Below are 20,592 nucleotides of genomic sequence, written 5' to 3'. Positions count from 1 at the left end.
ATATAAAACAAAACAAAACAAAAACCGGGCGATCCGGTATCTGACCAACACTAGTCGGGTGAATTGTGAACACAATGTGCACATTGGGTCACATTTTGAAACATGGTATACTTGAACCTAATATGAATATGACAGAAAAACCTCAGGACCCACTCTGGGTTCAACAAATATGACCGCCAAAATTCAAGATGACCACCATTATCATAATTATGTTAATTTATAGTTGTGGTATTTACTGTGACCTTATTAAATGCATTGTTTAGTGATGTTTAATGATTATGATGTTGAAAGCGACCTATTTTAAATTTCATACAAATATTGCTCAAAAACAATATTAATGTTGTCTTGACAAATATAATTTCCTTGAAAACGAATTTATCGATTTTTATGGCCAAGAACTCCATATTTTCATAAGTTGATACATATTACAAAGCATTAAATATGTTGCAGCATTGCAGAAGTTTTTAACTTAATTTCGTGTAATCTATGTCTAATGAGGACCAGGATATTCAAAATGGTATTTTAGATGGCCGCCATAAATATCTAATTGAGTGTCTCTAAATATGTCAAACTTTTAAATAAAAAGAGATGTGTATTTCAAAGTATATTATATAAATATATATTATATATTGAATGCCTCAAGGTCAAGGTCATTTCAAGGTCAAAGTACGAAAATGCCGCACGTGGGTTTGGTTGTCTTTAAATGGACTTTACTGTTCCCCAAATATGTAGTATTTGGCACTGGAAAGGCCTTATGTGAGAAGCACATGGGTTTATTTGGCAGTGAATACTTAATCATGGATTGACAACATGTGGTGTATTAGGCACTGAAAATACTTAATGACCGCTGTTATTTCTTTAGCTAAGTAGCTTAATACGAGCTATACATGCGTTTGATTGGTTCTGAATGTGCTTTATTGTAATCATAATTAAAATGATGGATAACTGGACTGGTTTATGTTTTGACCCATTGAAGTTTGTTTATCTATGGATTTGCTTGACTATAGCCACTAAAGAAAATGTCAGATCCTGCAAGAGTTTATGTATTAGCCTTCTGTGGGTAACAATACCGAATGTTATGCTGCTTGTGTGTTTGCTTTACACATGCTGGATTTAAATGAAGCTGCATTTGCGATTATTTTGAACTGAGTTGAATGAAGAAGACCCCTACTGACACTAGATTAACTTCATTGCAGCATAATTTTAATGTACAGGGCATTGAATTGACTTGATTTGTTTACATGAAATGGTCTAAAGTATTGTCAATTTGGCACATAATAGAACTTTGTAGAGCCCCTTTATTGTTTTCCTGGCACAGATATTTTTTTTGAACACACAGTGGACTTGAGAACAGCCTGTTTGTGGTGACTGTATGGCATATATGGGTTGATGGTAGCCATAAAAATGATAATTTCTAGCTTATCTTTTAAAGAGCCCGTCAGGGGCTTGTTTGATAAAGAGTCGGTTTGACTGTAAACACAATTACGAAACAGAGGGCTGCTGAAGACCTAGTGTGTCTTCAATAGACAGTTTGAAATTTTGCCTTTATGTAGTTTCAGAAATTCATTCGACGTATTAAAACACGCTTTGGCTTTCTAAATATTGTTTCGACATGGGGATTGTTTTTATTTGGTTGTTTGGTATTAGGATATTTACACATTAACACAGGCTAGACAAACGCAAGATCGACTTTAAATGTGACACTTCCAACTGAAAGGGCTTACATGAAACCCACTTAAATATTTCATATGAAGCTTGTTTACCACTTGATGCGCTTAGTAGGGACGCTGTATGGTTAACTTGACTTTTAAAATGAACACAGTATGGTGGCATATTACTGCCGTAAGATAACCTGATTGCGTTCGCAAATTGTTTCGTGTTATGTTACTTATTAGGTGGAATTCGCAAACCATAACTAGTTAACCTGCTAATGTTGCACAGCTTAAAAAGGTAACTGGTGGCAGTCCTTGGTACTTTCAATCCAGTTTTTAGTCTTATGATATTTATCTTACCGAAATGTTTCGCGAATATTAAAAATATAGCTAAATAATTACCGCGAAAACACAATTTGCGAACGTTTACAAGTTATCATACGGCATTTATATGCAACCATAGAAAAGTTATGAAATATAATCATCCTTATCTCGATAAAACATTTGCCATATTTAAACATAATAATTTAACTGAATTGAACTTTTACCGTGGCCTATTTGAACGCGATCCCACACCGAGCATGGGAAATTTAAGCCATCACTTCCATTTTACTACAGACTTTGCCGATCATATTTTGATATAACAAAAAAATATACAAACATTTAAGAACTTCAAGAAGTTAACAGGTTTTGGGTCCATTAAATTAGCAAACAAAACTTATTAGGAGGACAACGGCATCCAAAAAGCTGAGATATATACAATATTTGAAAATTACAGAGTTTCTTCGCAAGATTTTAGCAAAAAAGATAATTCAACTGAAATATCAATGAGGTTTTATTTAGAGGAATTGCTTGTTTCAGTGTAATATTGTAATATATATTACCGAGTGAGTACCAAAAGCGAAGCCTCAAGTGAAATATTTACTTATGGTTTTCACGAGGTGAAATATATTGCGATCTTAAACTGAATGGAACAATATTCCTTTTTTTAGTATCAGGAGGTCCAACGTCATTTATTTTTGCGGAATCTAAAGTGAGGGAAATGTAAGATGCGGAACAAAATATTGATTTGTTAAAGTATATTGGTGTTTTTGGAGGATATTTTGAAATATTAAGTGAGTTTATGTCACTTTTATCGCAATATAATACGCATACCCAGAGGCCAGACGTGTAAGCTTCTCTCCTTTTTTAAGCAAAAGATGTTTCTAGAGGCCTGAACAAATAAGTAATTGAATGTATCAGCTTGTTTACACAATGGAAACAGAAATTGCGTGACTTGAAACTGTGTATTTAGTCAAAGTGTTCCATTATTGTACCTATTTTAGCATTTTTATATTGAAGTTTTGCAACTTTTTCGTTTCGACGACTGGTGAAGAAAAAAATGACTGGCAGTTACGATCCACAATCACCTTGTACAGTCAATGTTCATGCGATAATTGAAAGAACATTTTGTCAAAATATAAAACATGGATCTAGGAACTAAACAGAAAACAATAGATTACTAATTGACATGGCTGAAATAAAAATATTTTACTGTTTTGAAATTTAAGCCAACTCTCGGTTCTAAAACAAACGTCAGCGCGCACAGTGTGGGGGCACAATTTTAACGACAACATTTTCGATATGACATAACGTGAACATATACATTGGCGCGTTTTTCTAAAAAAAGAGTCACTGAATAAAACAACTTTAAATTCCAAAATTATCCTCAAAATACAAATAATCAAGTATACTTGAATTATCAAAAAACTTACTCAAATAAAAATAAAGCCAAATGTATAAGTCAGAAAGCAAACTGTTCTATTCCATCCCCGTCAAAACTTTAAACCCGGCAACTTTCAGTTATATTTATTTAACATTTGTCATAAATGTTTTGCTATTAAAAGTTATGCTAATCAACCATCCTCTTGAAGGAATATTGTTGATTTCACTTCTCGAAAACTGGATTTCACTTCGATTTCCGTTCAATTTTCGAAAAAAAATTTATTCCAATTTTAATAAAAAATGAAATATAAACCCTTTATGAGACAAATCTAATATGCACACAATACATTTTATTTATTTATCAAAATGAATGAGTTATGAGTTATGATGGATTTTACGTTTTGAGTGCATTTCACATGAAATCCATTGGTTACCTGTATCACCCTGTACCCCACTTTCACCACCAGTATGTCAATATCTGTCAGAACAGATGGAAACTCTACGCTCAGCTCAAAGTCACGACCCTTTCCCACCGATATGACATCTTATGGAAAAACAGATGTTACGACGATCAGCCTAGACTTCATCCCTTCAACAGCGATATGAAACACGACTAGTCCGAGGCCAAATCCCTTCACCAGCGATAGTGCATCCGATGGCAAAATAAATGGAAACATCACAATCAGTCCGAGGTCACATCCCTTTACCAGCGATAAGACATCCGATGGCAAAAAAAAAGAAACACCACAACCAGTCCGAGGCCACATCCCTTCACCAGTCTAAGGCCACATCCGATGGAAAAAATAAATGGAAACACCACTATCAGTCCTATTCCACATCCCTTTACCAGCGATATGACATCCGTTGATAAAATGAATGGAAACATCACAACCAGTCTTAGGCCATATCCCTTCACCAGCGATAGGACATCCGATGGTAAATTAAATGGAAACACCACAATAAGTCGGAGGCTAGGTCCCTTCACCAGCGATAGGACATCCGATGGCAAAATAAATGAAAACACGACAGTCACTCCGAGGCTGCATCCCTTCACCCGATGGCAAAATAAATGGAAAATCAACAATCAGTCCTATTCCACATCTCTTCACCAGCGATATGACACCCGATGAAAAAAGATGTATACATGAATCATCATGACTGCAATATATGTCTTGTCTTGAAAGCTTATAATAATACTTTGATAAGATTTACCTTTTGAGTTTTTACTTTATTCAGGATTGTTGGGATAAGAGGGAGGTTTGTGCACTTAAACTGGTTTCAACCCCCAGTAAATTTACATATTACTGACCGTTCCAAGGCGGTACCTAACAATCCTTGATAAACATACCTAGTTTTTTTTATATATAGTATGTATGCACTGTGCTGTTTGTGTAGTTTTGTGCTGTTCTTCCATGTTTCTTGATTGTGTTTTTTGTTTGCTTTTATGTTCTATGTTTTTGGCGGTTGCCCAGTGCACTGAAACCGGGTTTTTGTTTAAACGTTTTGCTACTGAGCTTGTTTCGGTAGTTTTTTGCATAAATATTGAACTCTTTAATTCAATCGTTGAGTTCATTAATTTGACTAATTTTTTAAACAATTCCTTTATAAAAATGTTTTAATTTAAGAGAGCTTTTAGCATTTGAGTTTATGCTCTTTTAAAACAAATAAGTTGGAGAGAGCTCTCTTCAATGTAATTGGAGAGCTTTTAAACATACGTATATTTTGCATATAATACTTTTGGCCATTGCATATTCTCCCTCATCATTTTGATGACATCAAGAACGTAACATAAATGAAATAAATATAATGTGAGAATAATATTGTTAAACGTGAAAAAGGCTTCCTACTGAGTCTAGTTTGTTTAACTGGGCGTTTTTACTCTTTTATACAGAAAAAAAACTTATTACATAATCGTACATTTCATTGTATATTATTGTAATAATTTAATGAGACTTGGTCTTTAAGATAATTTGTTTGATTTATAATTTGTTTGCAGGATTAGTATGACATAAAACCCCTTTTCCTTCACACGTGTACATAAAATGAAACAACTTAGGTATGCCGATACCACATTGACTGTAAACATGTTTGATTTTGTCCTTTATTCCAATTTTGGTTATGCTCTAACTGCCAAATTCCAGTCATCTGTTTTTAAAAAAAGCAAAAGTACTGTCAAAGGCTTAGCATTGTTGTTGTCATGCAAAACCTGGCCATAACTGAAACTCTTTTCAAGATATTACAATGAAACTTGGTCAACTTTGACAGCAACAATGAAGACATGCACATCAAAGCTCAAAACCCCGGCTATATTTATTTTCAAGTTATTCCCCTTGATTGTTTGAAAATCATAAAAAAGTTTAAGCTTATCTTAACATATCGTTTCTTTCCGTAAAAGAATAACCATGTTTGGTAAAGATTTGATAAGAAATGCTCAAGTTAGAGAGTGGCCAAAGTGAGTTTGGTGATTTTTTTATCCATAACTGAATAGTGCAATCTGCTTCTTTATAAAATTAAGATGAAATATTATGCCTAAATTCTTTGTGGCCAAGTTTGGTAAAGATTGGACTACCAACACTTATGTTAGAGAGCAGCATGAAAGTGTGACGCCATGGACAGAAAACAACATGATTCATATATGTCATGCTACACAGGCGACATACAAATGTGGGTTTTTCTATTTTTAGGTAAAAAACTCACTGATATTCAAATCACTGATATTTACATTTCGACCCTTGTACTACAATATCCATACATTCTTTGCCAAGTCAATACTATTTACATTTAATAAAAAACAATACATAAATGTAATGTATACATTGAAATTCGATACATCGACAAGGAAATGAAATTATTTCCGATCTAAATACACTTATGTAATAAAAATAATTATTTTTATTTAAAAAAATAACTCGGTTTTTAAATATTGACAATTGCCAACAGCAAACAGTTAATGAAGGAGATAATTATGTCTGTAAGTACCCAGATTACGAGACAAGTTTCCAATGATTATCCTAGTAACCTAAACATTTTGATCTGTAATCACAAATATACAACTACTAGAATATTTCAGGGTGCTAAAAACTGTCTCTGAGACTGAGAAATGCCAATGCAACCATGTTAACTTCTGGAATGATAGTGGCAGTCGGCCAAGTAAAGTTTAGTTGCTGTGCTTGCAGTTTTCTTAATTATGAAACGCTTGCAGTAATCTTGATTATAAAAGGCTTGAAGTAATCTTTATCATGAGATGCTTGCAGTAATCTCTGTCATGAAATGCTTGCAGAAATGTTTAGCATACCATGCTTGCAATAATCTTTATCATAAAATGCTTTAAGTTATCTTTATCATGAAATGCTTGCAGATATCTTAATTAAACCAAGCTTGCAATAATCCTTATTATAAAAACATTGTAGTAATCTTAATCATACAATGCTTGCAGTTATGTTCATCATGAAATGCTTGCAGAAATCTTCGTCAGGACATGCTGGTTTTCATAAATTGTTGTACCCGGTTTCATCTCTCATCTTTCTCAGAAATTTCAGCTGATCTGTCAAATAAGTCACTTTCATGACCTGAAATGTTGAATTACATTTCGTTAATACTATGCCGTGTTTTGGACCTTTGGATCAACTACCCGCATACAGCACATGATAATGGGTGTTCTAGTAAATCTTTAAATATTAATCTTTGGCATCATATCAAAGTCATTATTTATCACAAGGAAGCATACACTTCCTCAAAAGTATCATGGACATGTTACACATATAAGCATGATGTTAAATGATCTCAAACTGGAGCATGTTCGGAGCTTATAAATATTTTAAGTATCTCACATTCAATATTGTGAATTTTTGATGTCTGATGTCTTCACATGAGTAGACGTAGATTTTATTTAAATATTCATAATAAAAACATAATAAAAACAAAAAAAATGGCCATTAAAGAATGCACAATTCTAAGTCTGATTGATGCAAAAACATTTTTATATAATGTTTTATCGATTAATTATTTTAAATATTTTTAAACAGTATGCAATTCCCTTACATATAATGACAAAAGAATAAGGGGCCACAAGGCATAAAATGTAAACATTTTTCTAATGACTCACTGAAATAACAATCATATTTGTATAACTGTTCCTGGTTGGAATGATTTCCTTGTTCAGTACATAACGGGTTTTCCCATACTCAGAGTCGGGAGTGCTCGATAATGTGATCACAGTTAAGGACAATAAAACAACAAAGACCTTGCTCATTTTTTTGTAATAAGAACAATTCTTTAAAATGCCATTTTCAGTTATTTTGTACTCATTGCTTCTAACTGGTTGTTTATATAACTATTTTAGCTAGTCTAAGGAAACTGGAATTCTACTTATCTGATGTGTCTTCCCAATCAGGAGCGACAATCATTTTTATCGCAGCTTGACCTTTGACCTATTGACCTTATTTAAAAAGGGGTTATCTATTGACCATAACCAATGTGATGCAAAGGATAAAGACTATTAATAGTACTATTGTGGTATATCTTCAAGATGTAAAGCAATAAAAAGTACTGGTTGCTTCTCTTATTTGCGACAACGTCAAGTAAACCGAAAGTTGAAGGGGGTGTATCAGCATTAATGCACGCATATTCTGATTCTGTTTCACAAAATAACTGCATAAACCTTCGTCGCCCAGCATAAAAAGAGTTTAAACAAATACAATCGGCTGTTTAGAGCCCATGTAAGTGCATTAGACGTCGAAAAGATAAATAATGCAAAAATTCAGTAACATATAGCTAAAATGAGTACAAGAATGGTAAACTTAGACTGAAAACACAGTTTCAAGTCACGCAATTTTCTATTTTCACTTTGTAAACAATCAATCGCTCAGCTTATCCTTCAATAACTTTTTTGTTAAGGCCTCTAGAAACAAAAGTTAAAAAAAACGAGAGACGCTTATACGTATGGTGTCCGGGTAGGCGTGTTTATATTGCGAGAATGGTGATGTAACTTACTTACAAGGTGAAAATACCTACCTGAAACACCGAAATTCCTTCAAACGCCGCCATTTGATTCGGCTTCACACAATTCCCACACTTAAAATTCGGCAAACACAAATCACGTTGGACCCCTTGATCAGGGAAAGATCCAAGATTTGACGTATAAGGGGGGTGTATATTTTGGGCGTAACCATTTGACTTGCGCCCTTCCCTCAGAACCGAAATTAATTTTGTTGGCAGGCAAGGGAGTTTGGTGGTACTCCCACGAGAGAATTTTACCAATTTCGAAACCGATATGGTGCATTTTGGGGTATTGTATTACTTTTTTCTCTTACCTTGAAATCAATAATAAATTGGACTATTTAAGAAGGGTTCGCGCCGTCTGTGTTCCCCCTCCCCCTTCTTGGTTTCGCTATTATTTATCCCGATCTCTTTCTGGAAGAATTCCGCTCGTTCTAAAGTTTCATATGCCAACGAATTTAAAAATAATCTACATTCAATGTTGGGATGACGCTCCCAATTTCAAGTTTCCAACATGGTAAGATACGTAGAGCTACATTACACTTGTGGATTGACAAACATATTTCATTTTCCCCCGACTCAAAACTTCTATTATTATATTGTGTTTCATAATTCAAGGGCCATCTAATGTGTAAGGCTGGACTTTTTCTGCCCATTTTGGGAAAAAGACCCTAGACATTTTGGGAAAACTTGAGTCACGAAATATGCCGATATTGGGAAAGTTTACAGTTAAAGAACAAGCTTTCCAGTCTCCCGAGAAAGAGGAAATTATTAGATATTAGTTTCTTTTCCCTTTCACAAAACCTGAAAAGGCTGAAATATCAATTGCAATAAATCATGACAGATAATATTTCATTCTGATGTCTAAATGTGATGAAAATCAACGATTTCTGAATTCAATTACCCACAAATATTTTCATCACATAATTTATTATGATGTTGGATAAACCAGGCCGATAAAACCACTCCCCCACCCACCAGACGTTGCACCTTGTGGTGGGTACTTGTAATTTGGCCCTAGCTACGGCTTTGATTACTACCACACATTTTGTTGTTTTCCTGGAATCGCTATTGGTTAAGGAAAGATTCCTATATGTCGACTACACTGAACCACTGGTATTAATCAAACATTATGTTATCGAAAATAACCAGGGATGGATGCCGGTACATCAGTTAAAGTAGGTCTTAAAATTAAAAATTATATCATTACTTAAATGTAGGGTTTTAGCTTGAATTTGTTGCTTTAAGTTGATTGATTGCCAGTTAAGTGTTTTATTGCAAACATAATGAAGATTTCCAAGTGTTAAGACATTAAGTTTAACTGCTAAATTTAATTACTACGCGATCTACTTACAGCGGACTTAAAAATACCCGATTTCTGACATTGTAGTTTTCAACAAAAATGGCTTAGGAGTTCCGAATGGGGAAATAAATACACAACACAAAAGATACCCCAAATCTATTTCTTGTACCCACAGTAATTTGATTGGAACGAACTCCTGCTTTGGATTCATACAAAGTAAAATGTTAGCGACATTTAACATAAAATATTCATTTTTTTAGATTACTCAAACGGGTCACATTTTCTAACGACCTTGCATACACACTATGCAATACTCAGTTTAACAATGCCAGAAAATCCCGGAACGCCCTAATATTAGAAATAAAACAATTCAAATCTCAAAACAGCGATCCGATTTTCGGAGGTATAGACTGCCCTTTGTTTTATTTAAAATGGTTTAGTTAAAGAAAAGTTATATTTGATTTAAGTCTTCATTTTAAGCCAAAATGTTGCCTTCCTACGTAGCATTTGTGACATTATTTATCACGTGGTATACACACACTGTTTACTGTAAAATATCAGCATCATCATTTAATTTAATACAGCATCATTCAACGTAGCCAATATGATTGATTTTTTTTTTTCAAAACTTACTCAGATAATAAAAAAAGCTAAAAGGACAAGTCAGAAAGCAAAATGTAATTTTCAATTCAATCCCCTTTAATAACTAAAACTATGGCAACTTTCGGTTGTATTTATTTAGCATCTGTCATTAATTTTTTGCTATAAAAAGTTCTGCTTATCAAACATCAACAGACAGGAGTAGTTTTCTACAATATAGAGTAATGAAATAACACAGACATTTTCATTTCAGAAATAACGTACACATTAAGTGAATATAGACTGATGAAATGACACAGACTATTTTTGTTTTAGGAATTACGTACACATTGTGTGACTGTGGCAGCCTGCCCGTCGTGGAGAATTCATCCAACAATGCCACAGTGCAGGGCACATACCCAATCGGCTATGGTGTAAGATATACGTGTAATGTGGGGCATGAGCCAGACGGGATTGTCATGATTGTGTGTGGTGGCGGGGGCTGGCAGACGTCCCCGCTCCGGTGTCGGGAGGTCTACTGCCCAGCTCTTAATCCACCAGATAACGGAAGGATTGTGGGCTCCCCTTCGTACAAAGTTGGTAGCTATATAACTTACGAGTGCAATGAGGGTTATATCATACATGGAACCTCTCATGTGACGTGTCAGGGGGATGGGACTTGGAGCACCAGACCAGTGTGTAAAGGTATCTCTTGTCCACCATTCAAGGGTATGGACTCGAACTGTGTAGACAGGTCCTTATACTACAGTACTTTATACTACATGACCTGCAGTAATGTTCCTCACACCAGAGTTGCCGGGCCGACTGAAGATGAGCCGAACGTTTGTCAGAATGATGGATCATGGCAGTTTCAGGAGTTTGCCTGCTACTGCAGCTGTAACCTGACCGGTTATGACAGTAACATCATGACGATAAGCAACCTTACGCACGGATACCTGCCCCACGGGAACGTCCTGCAGTGGTCGTGTTCGCACAACTGCAACAAAACAACTGACGACCTACGGTGTCTGGACGGATGGATGACCATGCCGCAGTGTGACTGCCCTTTACCATAAATATGACAACATCTGTCAGAACCGATGGAAACTCTACGCTCAGCTATAAGTCACGACCCTTTCCCATCGATAGTACACCCTATGAAAAAAACAGATGGAAGCACAACAGTCAGTCCCCATACCAGGGCCAGAAATATGACACTCGATGGCAAAATAAATGGAAACACCACTAGTATTGTTGATAATAAAATGCTTGAAGTAATTTTTATCATGAGATGCTAGCAGTAATCTCTGTCATGAAATGTTTGCAGAAATCTTTATCATACCATGCTTGCAATAATCTTCATCATTAAATGCTTTTAATTATCTTTATCATGAAATGCTTGCAGTAATCCCTGTCATGCTATTCTTGTGGAAATATTTATCATACGAAGCTTGCAATAATCATAATTATAAAATCCTTGTAGAAATCTTCATCATAAAATGCTTGCAGTAATCTTCATCATGAAATGCTTGCAGAAATCTTCGTCAGGACATGCTGGTCTTCATCAATTATTGTCAGCAGTTTAATCTTCCATCTCTCTCAGAAATTTCAGCTGTTCTGTCAAATAAGTCACTTTCATAACCTAAAATGTTTACTTACATTTCTTTAATACTATGCTGTGTTTTGGACCGATAAACTGCCGGCATACATCACATGCTAATTCGTGTTCTAGTAAATTTTTAAATATGATTTTTTTGTCATCATATCAAAGTCATTATTTATCACAAGGAAGCATACACTTCCTCAAAAGTATCATGGACATGTGACACCATGGCTGACATCATTTTAATTTTAGTCCTATTTCCTGCTTATGTTTGCTATATCACTACACGTCGGCTTGTTAAAGTTCATGTATTCATTATTCACATAGAAGCATGATGTTAAATGATCTCAAACAGGAGCATGCTCTGTGCTTATAATTATATCTAAGTATCTCACATTCAATATTGTGATTTCTTTATGCATGATGTCTTCTCATGAGTAGACGTAGATTATATATAAATATTCATAATAAAAACATACTAAAAACTATGTACCATTGTCTATATTTTTAATGTTGATGTAATTAATTGATGGTGAGCCATATGAGATGTTATATCCAAGATAATAGTTCAATTCTTAGACACTGTTCTGCATAGGAGCAGGACCTTTCAACCCCAAGAGGCTTTTCAACCCCTTCTAAAAAAGAAGACTTTTCAACCCTTAGACTTTTAAACCCCTATTTCAAAGACTGTCCAACCCCTAACTGTTTTTACTTTTCAAGACCCCCCCCTCCCCCAAAAGTCGTCCAAATTAACTATTCATTTCAAGATATGAGATAAAGGGTAATCATGAAAAAAGCCCAGAATGGACTAGTTTGGACTAGAAATTGTAAAAAGCCAAAGATAAATTCAAAAGGTTTCCGCCCCTACATCGCACTCCCTCTAATGTCAATCCTGGAACCGCCCCTGAATTATGCATTCATTTATTCATTTCTGAGTTTGTGAAGGTATGCGCCCATGCATTGTCTACAATATTGTCTGACCAGTTAATTATAAATAACCTGTGTTCGAAAGTTCACAACCAAAAAGAAGAAGAACTGGAAAAAAACAGGACAACCTTTCTGGTTGTGAAATTGCGTAAATGTGTTTAATTATTAATACTCGAGTAAATGGTTTAACACAAACATGTCACAGTAATCAATACCATCTGCTGTAAAATGTCGGGATGTGTTAGACAAATGGTTTTGTTTAATGGAGCTTTGAAGGACGATGAATGGCACTAAAGTGTTGCCAAATTGATATCTCAAACACCCATTGGTAAGTCATATATATTTTCATTTCTTTTGTGTGTACCTTGTTGAATATATAGACAGTCAAGAAGTAGGACAACTGTAAAGAACGTTCACTTGAAACAGGCATCTTCTTATCCACACTAACGGCTTTGTGGGGGGGGGGGGGAGGATGGCGCGTTCCTCACTAAAGTTGTGTTAGAGTTTTTTTTTATATGGTTGAAAGAGAGTTAAAAAACAGCCCAAAATGCACTATTTCAGACTCGAAAAACTTAAGCTGGGTTTAGCTGGACGGAAAGTCAAAGTCTCCGCTATTCCCCGAACCTGGGGGGGGGGGGAGGGGCGTGGTTACAATTGACTGGTACATAACAACTGCAACTCCCAGATATAATCAATTAAAACGCTGGTTTTAACATTTTCATCTAACTTGGTAACATGCTTCTTTTGACACGGACAAAAATTTCATGTGATATGTAGGAGCCTGTCATATTTTAACAGTACTGGTTGACGTTACATTTCCGAACAGGGTAAAAATCCTGAATACCTATTAAAACACGCGCTTTTTTAACGTGATCGATAATACAGAGGCTTGCCTTTGTCACACTTGCGAAGTTTGACCTTGTTATGTTGAGTATTTAAAAAAAATGTCATTCAATGTTTCAGAGGTCGTTTGGTTCGCATTGGTAATGCTAAAAATAGCACTATTATAAAGATCACATGATCGGTCATATGATTTAGATAAGATCAAGGTTATCGAAAACGGATGCGGTGCATTCTCTCAAATGTTCAAGAGGAAAACCCCAAATTTCTCGGCATTGCAAAAAGACTGTTTTCAAAGCGCTCTGCTTGTTCTTGTCATAACGTTTCGATTGCCGATTGATCTTTATAAATATTTAATCCTTCGTGACGCATTAAAATTAGTGTAACGCGCTCTTGTTTTGAAAACTGTTAACATCAGTACAGAAGTGTATTTTCGCGATCGAATCTAAATTTTTGAATTTCTCCGCGTGCTTTATTTTGTTCTTAAAATCAAATTATATCCGTACACTTTGCAAAATTGCTGTTTAGTTTATTTTAAGCTGGAAGGTGTTTTGGTGGCTGGTGACTCCAATGTCTACAGACTCCGAGATTCGAGCAGCGATCGGTCTGGCAACGTGAATATTTCATTCCTGGCCGTCTCAGGTAAGTTACATTATACAATATTTGAATTAAATTAATACCTTAATTTATTCGACATAATTTTTTTTGATTCATAAGTATATCTTTCAGATCTTATACTGATTATATCAATCATAGTAACTGTAAAAAGAAGGTTTTTGAGTACAAAACTGAAGCCGTTCCAAATGTGTGTATGTATGTTTGTATTTATTTAGACCTTGTGGTCAAGGATAACCCGTGAAAGTGCAAGCATTTTTTTCCAATTGGGTCCTTTGTTTTTGCTGAAGGGACAGCACGCGGAAAAGACAGTGGTGGGATACAAGGAAATCCACGTGCGATACCCTAGGTCTTTTTCGAAGAGACCCCTTTGTTATTTTACGTGCTCGGTGTAAGCACCGATACACCGGGTACAACTTTCCTGGGTTTAACCAGTACTGAGTACACCACTTTTAATGCCTTTAAATGCCGAGCGCCAGACAAGGGAACTACTTGTAACAATTTTTAACGTCTTTCGGTATGACGCGGCCATGGATTGAACCCACGATCTCCCACTCCGTAGGCGGACATCTAGGCCACGGAGTGTTACACACAAAAATAATATATAAGTCCTCAACATTAGTGAACTTGTTGCCTGACTGTACCAAGTCGGTCAAGTGGGTTCCCATCGGGTACCGAGTACTCAGATTTCCCCGGCAACACAAGATCACACTTAAGGGTAATGTTGTGCCAAGAGAGATATAATGCACTAATAAGTCAATTGTAACCCCCCCCCCCCGCCCCCTATCCCAGGGAATAGCGGGAACTTTGATTTTCAGTCCAGCCAATCCCAAGAGAAATCACCACCATGTGGGAACAAACTGCTGGTAAAATCCCTGCTAAATGCCCCCACACGCAGGGTAGGACATCCTAGTTAAGGTCCATTTCCCGCTGTTTTCAGTGCGAAAAATAAAACCATAGAATTCACTTGGCACTGAGGGGCTAAAAGGCTAAATTGAACTTAAACCGAACTCTGAACGAAAAGACGATTCCATGCCACCATGGCAAGCCAATAGACTGTGACTCCTGTATGAAATGGTGATGCAATGAAATGAAACTGCATTTGTTAAAGGAACCATATCTTTAAGAATAGATTGAATAAGTAAGCATGTGATCAGTGACGTTCACAAGTTGCCACACTTGAGGCATGAAGCAAAAATTGTTTTAACTTAATTGTATAACGGCAAGTAACAATGGTTTCGGGCAATTAAATTTTGAAAGCAAATTGCCCAACTTGGCACGTTTCACAAAACTTTTATTACAAAGAATGTAACTGCTATGAACAAAAAGCTGCCAATGCTTTCCAATATCACTAGAAATGCCCACATTACTTTATGAATTTTGTCAAGAACAAATTGCTATATATACTAAAATTAATATCTATTTATTTTTCACTTGTTTGAAGGTGATCGTTACGAAAAGGACAGGAAGAATTGTGTAATATTGAATATGTGAATTGCTGTAATAAAGTTAAAAGTATTTAAAATAAATACCCCTCCATATCATTTTAAATTTAATACTTTCTAATTTGACTCATGTAAAAGCGATTTTGCAACTCCATATAAATTATTATCTTTAAACATATGTTACTATAAATAGTAACAGTTTGCGTTGTCCAATTGGTATTACCTGCGCACTAGGGCCATACTCATCAAACGTGATTATAGCCCCGCGGATGTTCACATGATCGATAATAGCCATGCAATTATTCCCAACATGATGGAGTAGACATGGATAACTGCTCAAAAGAGGTAAGATACTCCAACCCCCAACGCCGAAAGCAAAAAATAATTTATTACTTTAAAATTTATAGCTGTCTGATTGGACCTTTACTTACGTGTTTATGTAGATCTTGCTGTGGGATGTCAAATCAGATGCCAGTCAGTTATCAGTTTTTTTTAGATCAACGTTAAAATGTCTGCTTATACAGATAGGTTTGATGATGGTCCGATAAATGGCCAAAATGAACATATTTTGAATATGTATTTTGATCAGATAGTAATGACCAGAATTTTGGTGTCAATTCCTTAATACTGTTATAATATAGTTCATTATAATTGATACCTTTTTCCGAGCTTCTTAAATCCAGAACAAGTAAAATCGGACCTAGTTCGGTTTAAACTTTATTTATTTTACAACCGTTGTGAAAAAAGTAATATATTTAAGTAAAAATATCATCTAATTGTTAAGTCACTCTTGTTGGCACGATTTTGCGCAAAAGTGAGGTTTTGATTTGTGGGGTTACCAGAGAAAAGCCACTTTTCTGGCTTGGTTACCATAAATCGCAAGCTCCTTGCTGAGTAGCGAGTGTGCTAACCACTGCACTTACCAGACAATCACCCTGTTTAGAAAAGTGCTATGTGTAAATGCATTTGAAATTAAAGCTAGTACATGTATTTCAATCCATTAAGATATTATTTTGCTTTAATTTATTATATATATATCTATGTATTTCATTAATTAAATAATGCTTTTTAGTAGCACGAGACGGGTTCTAATATCAATCATGGTCTATTAATATGATAATCATATGAAGTATACCCCGACTGCCTTAAAGGCATGTTGAGTCAATATTTACAACTGGAATAAAAACATTCATTTTCTGCTTGTGCATACTCTTTTTACACGTTTCTACATTGTTAATAATCTAGGTTCTAGCCAAGGATGGACTGCATTTAAACAGATATGGAGCAAGACAGTACATGCAAGATCTTCATGCTGATTCTGATTGGTTGTATGATGAAGTAGACATTGAGAGGAGAGTGGCCAGAACTACAAGAGATAGAGCTGTCCGTAGTCGAGAAAGATGATGCAACCTTACCACCAGTAAACACTATGGAGCAGCGGTCGTATGCCACTGTAGTGCAGCAGTGTAATTAAACTGATATTTTTATATTTGTTGCAGGCATTTGACATATTACCTCTGTGGTGTAGATTTAAGTTGGTTTCATGTTGTGGCTCAGGTACAATACAGTACGATTATGATTCAGATGATGGCACAGATACATAAAGAAGATCTGAAGAACGTGCCTATTCGCATTAAACTTCCGGAAAAGAGGAAAAAGGTTCAATTTCTTGCGCTATGACACATGTAAATGCATAAGCAGCTTTTAAAAAAAAACATTCATCACTGATCAGATGATTGAATATACTCAGGGGTAGTTAAAACTATACTAAGTTATTGTTAATAAGAAATTTATGAGTACAATCATTGACTTCCATCTCCCTTGTAACACTCGTACACTCCTACATATAATACACACTAAACCACTAGTTTCTTTTGCTTATTTCTGATTAACGTAATTTACAAATAAATATGTAATGTTGAATGGGTTATTTTTATATATTCTTCATTAGATTAAATTTGAAAATGATAACCTATGCTACAAATAGAATATTGTCTTGTCTGTTGTTAATTCTGGGTTAAAATTTATTTTCATTCATGAAAATTAAAAAAAACAAAACAAAAAAAAAAACAACAACAGTAAATAACGGATTATATTATTTCATTTTTATATTGCAGTTTTATTGACACCAGTGACCATTTTCAGCTGCTTCTGGGGGATGTTGCAATTTGCCATCCAGCTCAGAACATACATGGCTTACCCATAATAAATAGTATGACGACCTTGGTACATTAACATTGCTAACAAAAATGCATGAGTGCTGTTTAATTAAAGACAAGTGTTATATATGATGAAAGGAGTACACTGTAAACACCTTGTAAACTTCATTGTATCATTCACATTTTGTTAGTTAAGATATAACTATACTTTAAAGCATGAAGAAAGGAAATGTCTATGGAGATATTTGCACATGTATATGAAAATATTGTTTAAGTAGTATTTCAATTAATTTTACATTTTTCAGAAACTGAAAGCTGTGACAGTAGGAAAGAAAACCATTAGAAAAAAACAACATTGCAAAAAGGCAAAACGATGTGTGAAAAAGGTATTAAAAAATGCAAAACAATCATTTAACTGTATTAAAAATAGATTTAATTTTTATTTCATTATTCGTCATAAATAATTTCACCGTGAAATGGCTTACATGTGATTGTCAATATACTCATATAATATTACATTTAAGGTGTGTTACCACACAATAGGGTAATCATGGTAATGCATAGTTGTTTCAACTTTTATAATTGTTTGGAATAGTTATGCCCAATGGTTACTTTTTTAATTTAACTTCAACATTGTTAGCCTCAACAGTGGTTGAACTGTACTGACTGCAAGGTTGGATGTTCCAGGGAAGATTTTCTCCTAGATCATATGCACAAACGTCATGTTCATGAAGGGACCATTTCAAAGCATATTCAGTTAGATGTTTAATCAAAGGTAAATGAGATTAGGAAATGAAACACCTTTTTGATAAAAAGTCACAAATAGTCTGATCGGGTTAATTATTGAGAGAGTGACTGGTATTTTTTTGTAGAGACATATTTAAAAAAATGGAAAAAAAATAATAAAGGGAGTTTTGAGGTAGAAGTAGTATTTGGTGATGTATTAAAACATAAATATAATTCTATATATTTGTAAAAGATATGTAAAACATTTTAAGATCAATCAGTATATTAATCATCTGTAGACAGTTCTTATTCATGAAGAATATTACGTATTACTTGTTAAAATTATAATCTTTGACTCAGGATTCTCCTAGAAAACAGGCACCAGAGGCAAACTTTGAGGATATGGAAAATCGTCAAGTAAATCTCAATCCACCCAAGAAAGGTATGGACAAAATAACAGAAGGGTGTTCACAAAGAAATCTGTGCATTTAATTGTTCGACATGATTGTTGTGACTAAGTTGCCTTGTACGACATTGGAAATATTCAGAAGATACCGCTTTAGTTTATTATATTTAAATTTACAGTATTAAACATTTGAAGGCAACGTATTCGTTTTAGATTTATGGTATTACAAACTAATTTTTAAAATGTTTAAACTGTTTGTGTCAAAAGCATGAAAATCTTTACAGACTTTCAACAGAACGTGGATACTACAAGAAGGAGGTTATTGTTGACCAATGATGTTGAGCAGAACCCTTGACCGGTAAATAGTATTCACTTTTATTATACTTATTAAAGGACAACAGTTATAATTATTAATATAATCATGAACTTAGTCAATATTCAATTCATATAAAGTCTTGAGAGCATTTGTCCTAATAATTTAATCATTATAAAAATGATTTATTTACTCAATATATTAAGACGTGGTTTAAGGTTTTTATATTAATATATTCACTAAAAATATGTGTGAAATATGATGATTTACAATGTTTATTGAAGATCATTTTGTAATTATTACAATTTAAAATGTTTTATCAAGTTACATTCTATTTACTGGAGTTATTAGACTACTAGAGTAACAGAAACCTTCATCAGCATTGAGGATTGGTCGGCAACACTACCAGAGGGTCAGCTCACTGACACAACAGATTTGCTCTCATGCCCCATTCATTTTGTTAAACACTTAAACTTAGATATGGATTTATAAAATTATGCATTATATGTATATAAGAATTATTTTCTTACCCCTGTTAATTTTTTCATGATACATATAAATTACATGTGTCAATTGATTTTTTTTCTATAACGTTCTTTATTTTCTGAAGAAGAAAAACCTTTGTCAATGACTCTTAATCATGCATTGTGTGGAAAATGAAATATTTTCACAATAATTTAGGAGAATGAAATAAATTTTGGAAGGGTATAGAATTTTATCAATTTCAGAGAGTGGAGTTGAATATTCCTTTCTTCAATGACAGTCCAATTAATACTGTGACATTCCAGCCTTTGGACCATGTACTGTAGCTGACCATTTACAAAACATGGAAACAGTAAGGTCAGGACAACTTGATTATAAAATGCTTAAAAGAAATACACTTTTAAATAAGTTATTTTGTGTTGAAGACATTTCAATGTGCAAACATAAAGGGGGTAATAATCAAGGACCTTCTACCTCCTCTGCCCACTCTGATTCTGTTTTGCAAAATGATAAACAACTGAGATACGACTTTATTGAAACAAAAAGACCAGAATTAATATCAGACTTTTATAGTGGTACATGTACTTTATTAAGGTCAAGTTTGAAAAGAAAGCTTGAACCAAGTCGATATAAGTGTGAATGGTTCAAACCCTTAATTGATAATCTTGATAGATGCTCCCCTGTAATTACCTTTAGGAAGAAAATTTGAGAGATAATGGTTCAAAATGAAATGCTTACGTCAAAGAGGGAGAGTATTTTAAAGCCTGAAACAGTAGCAACCAAATTAGCATCATTTGAAAAATGCACTCAGGGAAATTTGCTTGTACTGTTTTCAAATG

At 34.4% G+C, this 20,592-nt stretch overlaps 1 protein-coding gene and 1 long non-coding RNA gene across 2 annotated transcripts; both read left to right on the top strand.

The window, feature by feature from the left end:
- The first annotated feature begins 10,532 nt into the window (after positions 1-10,532).
- On the top strand, positions 10,533-12,327 carry LOC128209228 (complement factor H-like). The gene has a single exon (XM_052913169.1). The coding sequence runs from the start codon at positions 10,548-10,550 to the stop codon at positions 11,310-11,312; it is 765 nt and encodes a 254-aa protein (XP_052769129.1). The 5' UTR covers positions 10,533-10,547; the 3' UTR covers positions 11,313-12,327.
- A 1,446-nt stretch (positions 12,328-13,773) lies between these two features.
- On the top strand, positions 13,774-19,458 carry LOC128209269 (uncharacterized). The gene is made up of 7 exons (XR_008256972.1): positions 13,774-14,248; positions 17,251-17,325; positions 17,784-17,878; positions 18,131-18,211; positions 18,466-18,600; positions 18,912-18,993; positions 19,242-19,458. It is a non-coding gene; the product is annotated as an uncharacterized LOC128209269 (long non-coding RNA).
- The last annotated feature ends 1,134 nt before the right edge of the window (positions 19,459-20,592 follow it).

This window comes from Mya arenaria, chromosome 11 (assembly GCF_026914265.1).
Source record: "Mya arenaria isolate MELC-2E11 chromosome 11, ASM2691426v1".
Taxonomy (NCBI): domain Eukaryota; kingdom Metazoa; phylum Mollusca; class Bivalvia; order Myida; family Myidae; genus Mya; species Mya arenaria.
The sequence above is the reverse complement of the archived record's forward strand: the minus strand, read 5'-3'. Positions and strand labels throughout refer to the sequence as shown.